A 4,300-nucleotide genomic window follows, 5' to 3' on the forward strand; every position below is an offset into this window, starting at 1 on the left:
GAGAGAGAAACGCACGGGAAAGAAAAAGAAAAGGAAGGAAAAGAAAGGAAAAAGAAAAAGAAAAGAAAAGAAAAATAGAAGAAAGTGACATGTGTAAAATATAACAGTCCAGAAATGCGCCCATACACACTTCTGGATTAAATAAATTACTGTGAATAATTTAAATACCTTGGAATTATTTAAACTCAATTAATTAAATCAGATTAGGCACACTAATAATCTCAATTACCTTAATTAATCTCAATTAATTCTTCAGGGTGTTACACGTTTCCTCAAGCCCCTTCAGTCTGAATCCTCAGCGATCACTGATGCAAGACAACACTTTAGGATTAATTCTCATTCCTAAAGCAATCCAAATCTCAATTTCCAACCAAGATTTTCTTTTAGTGTGCCCTAATCCATTTTCATGTTTTAAATTATCATTCCAAGGGTTTTCAATCTCAAATCAAGGATTAACAATGCTAATCCATTTATCTCAAGTCCCCCAAATGAAGCTAATTTGGGTTCTCCCTGAAAACAGGGGTCAAAACAGTAATTTCAGGCCAAACAGGGTCAAACCCCGTGTCAACCGATCGACCGGTGACATAGCAATGCATTACCACCAGTCGACCGGTGGTGTGCACTCCGGTCTACCAGACAGGTCGACCGGTCAGGCCAATATAATCCGGTCGACCGCACATGCCGACCGATTACCATGTGATCCGGTCGACCGCACAGGTCGACCGGTGGAATCAGCTGCGGGAGAAAAGCTCACAGAAATCAGTCCAAAACCTGCAAATCCAGTCCCAAATTGAGATATTTCAAAGGGAAACCACTAGATCTGGGTTCTATGTCCTAAAACAAGTCCAAAGAACCCAAGATCTCCAATTTCTACTCTAGTTTTACTCAAAAATCATCAAAATCCGGTTTGAACCAAAAATAAGTTTTGAAATTCAAAAAGTTGAAATTCAAGAGAGGTTCTTTCAGTAATGTTACATCAAATCCTTCTCTTGACGTTGAAAATTTCTTTAAATCATTCCTTGGTTCAAGATCCGTTTGATTTGGGACAAAAATGAGAGTGAGAGAGAAAGGGAGAGAGCACGGCAGTGAGAGTGTGCACGGGAAAGGAAAGAGAAAGGAAGGAAAGAAAAGAAAAAGAAAAAGAAAATAAGGACAAGTGTCAGTATTTTAAAACAACAGTTCAGAAATGCGCCCATACACACTTCTGGATTAAAATAAATTACTGAGAATAATTTAAATACCTTGGAATTATTTAAACTCTCATTTCAGAAATATTTATTAATCAAAACTCAATTAATTAAATCAGATTAGACACACTAATAATCTCAATTACCTTAATTAATCTCAATTAATTTTTCAGGGTGTTACACATAATGACATATATGTGTATAGTTTAATAGATTTATATAGTGTAATTTATATGAGGTCTTAAAATTTATTTTCAGTTTTGAATTACTATTCTTCATTAGGAAGCTAACAATTGATGCATTTTTTAAAAGAAAAAGTATTCAAGATCAAATAATTTAGAGAAGATGGTCAATCATCTTTAAATTCTGAAAATTTAGTTTCCAAGCATCCCAAAAAGGTTCTAAGAATTGAAATTGAAAAAACTGATATTGCCACTTTTCATATAACTGACAGTAATGTGTTTTCATACTTAGATACAATATTAATGTTTTTATGTGTCAATATGTCATGAGTTAATTTAATAAATAAAAACTATTATATATATACATGTGAATATAATCTTGATAAAAAAAAATTAGCCCACTACTGGTAAATCTTGACTCCGTCAGTGATGATTGTCATTCAATTAATAAAGAAAACTAAAACCACTTAATAACACACAATTTATTAGAATGACTTAAATAATAAACTTAAACGAAATCATAACTAACCATCTACATCTCTCTTCCTTTTTTTTTGGGTTAATTTTTCTCACTCAACTGTTCATTTTTTTTTTTTTTGCACCTAGCAACATAGAATTTATTTTGACTCTTTTTGTTGTGTTTTTGGCAATATTGGCATTGTCATTTTCATAAGTTGAACTTTTTGTGATGAATTACAACATTCAAAATGTGGTAGGAAGTTATGATTTTAATTTCATTTCAATATATGAGAAAGCATTTGACGAATCCTATTATCACGAATCTAATAATCTACTATTTTTATAGTTCAAATATTGTGATTGTGATGTTAGTAAAAAGAAAAAGAATACCTTTGAGAAAAAAAAAGAATGCTCACTTTGAGTTTGAGCTTGGACCTAGAGATGCAACAATGGGCTGGGGCCCGTGGGCTGGCCCAGGCCCATCCTGACACAGTGATGGGCTGGGCCGACACGGCTCATCACTGTTCAAGGTACGAGCCAGCCCATAAATATTGGTGGGCTAGACTGGGCTAACATATATCGGCTTATGGCCCGGCCCATACAAAATCATGGGTCATGCCGGGCTTAGGCTGGGCCGGGTCGGCCTGTCTAGGCCCATGATGGGCTGACCCAACCTAGCCCGTTTAGGACCATAATGGGCCGGCCCAGCCCAGCCCATCTATGCCTATAATATCTTCATGTTTTTTTTTTTTTTTTTTTTCATTTTTTTAGTAATTTTGTAAACATCTTATGTATAATTATCTTGATTGTACTCTTTTTTCCTTACTAAGGTTTTGTCCTAGTGGGTTTTCTTTAAAAAAATTTTTATTTAATGAGGTAATCGTAAATAAAATATCCCTTTTCATATTTCTATTGACTATTCAAACTTATATATTTGTTAACTTATTTAAAAATTTAAAAATAAAAATAAAAAAAATTTACAATTACGTTCTTAGATAGGTTAGTCCATCTAAACCCATAATGGGCCAATATGAGTTTTGAGTGGGCCAGCCCATTCAAGGCCTTTGGCACGGCCCAGCCTGACCCACGTAAAATTAGCTCGTGGTGTAGATTGGGCTGAAGTCATTTTTATACGGGCCAGCCTAACCCGGCCCACAAAATTTGTGGATTGAGCTGGCCCGGCCTGTGACCTGCGTGAGCCTAAAGAGAATGAGCCGGGCCCAGCCCGTTCTTGCATCGGACCAATTATGAAGGTCCCAAATTCTCTTGCATCTCTACGTAAAATCTTTCTTATTCTAAAAAAAAGGTTCAAATACTATTTGATTTGATTTAAAAGAACAGCCACTTTCCCGCCTTTCTTTCCCCCTCTCTCTCTCTCTCTTTCTCTCTCTCTCTCTCTCTCTCTCTCTCCCTCTCTCCCTCTCTCTCTTTCGGTTTTCACTTCTGTTACCTGAAAATACCTTCTTCATTTCTCTCTTTGAGAATTCCATGGCCGTCCTCGACTTAGAATCCCAAGCCCCGAACTCTCTGCACGACCCTCTCTTGCCCTGGCTAAGGTAAATCCCTCTCTCTGTCTCTCTCGAATTTCGGTTGATGTTCTTGAAGTTTATCGTGTGAAAATCCAGGTCGGTAAACCAAGCCCTAGGAAATTTGAACTCGGGAAACGATTCGGAGTCGAATCTCTCCAAGCTTCTCTCGGATTGCATTAAAATGTTCAAGGACAATGCCCAGTACCGAGACGACCCCAGATTCCTTAAGATCTGGCTCCTCCATGTAACTTGCATTACGCTCAACATTATTTCTTTTGTGGTTCGAATTGCTTTCAATTTTGGATATTGGAAGTTTCGAATTATTCCATGAATTAGCCCTTTTAGCGCTGTCTCGTATTTGGCCCAATTTGATTAGTAAATTCATACATATGGTAGTTCAATGGATATCGACTCCTTTTTCTTGGTTTAAACATTTTGTTTAGTTAACAGATACAATTTGGTTGTTTGAAATCTATTTAGCAGTTTTGCAAATTTGTACATTTGGCTGATTACAATCTATGCAGATGCTAAAGTGTGGGAATTTAGGTTTTGTTTTTAGGGTGGGTCTTAGGTTGGTTTTAATAGGGTCTTAAAAGTTAATTCATACATTTTTTTTTTTCCAGATTGGACTCTGTGAAGATTTTGGTAGCATTTTCAACGAAATGCTGGAGAGCAAGATCTGTGTTCGCCATTCTTCGCTTTACGTGTGGTATGCCGCTTTTCTTGAATCAAAGGGGAAGTTGTACGAAGCACAGATGGTTTACCAGATGGGCATTTTGAGGTCTATATCTTCTCTTATGCCTTGTGGGTTTTTCCTTAATCAGTTATTTAATTCAATTCCTTTTGTTAATTTCTTATTCTTTATGTTTGTTTGCCTTTTCAAGTGTCATAGTTTTATCTGGATTATGCCCTTGCAATGTTGTCATACTAGGAATGCTGAACC

At 36.3% G+C, this 4,300-nt stretch overlaps 1 protein-coding gene across 1 annotated transcript in view; it reads left to right on the forward strand.

The window, feature by feature from the left end:
* The first annotated feature begins 3,207 nt into the window (after window positions 1–3,207).
* Window positions 3,208–4,300, forward strand: part of LOC21393618 (mitotic checkpoint serine/threonine-protein kinase BUB1) — a 4,858-nt gene continuing 3,765 nt past the window's right edge. Inside the window, exons 1-3 of the mRNA XM_024162438.1 lie at window positions 3,208–3,384; window positions 3,454–3,601; window positions 3,981–4,167. Of these exons, the coding sequence (XP_024018206.1) occupies window positions 3,317–3,384; window positions 3,454–3,601; window positions 3,981–4,167 (403 nt within the window). The 5' untranslated portion in view covers window positions 3,208–3,316. The remainder of the gene's footprint in view (window positions 3,385–3,453; window positions 3,602–3,980; window positions 4,168–4,300) is intronic.

The sequence above is a fragment of the Morus notabilis genome, unplaced genomic scaffold, assembly GCF_000414095.1.
Source record: "Morus notabilis unplaced genomic scaffold, ASM41409v2 Scaffold290, whole genome shotgun sequence".
Taxonomy (NCBI): domain Eukaryota; kingdom Viridiplantae; phylum Streptophyta; class Magnoliopsida; order Rosales; family Moraceae; genus Morus; species Morus notabilis.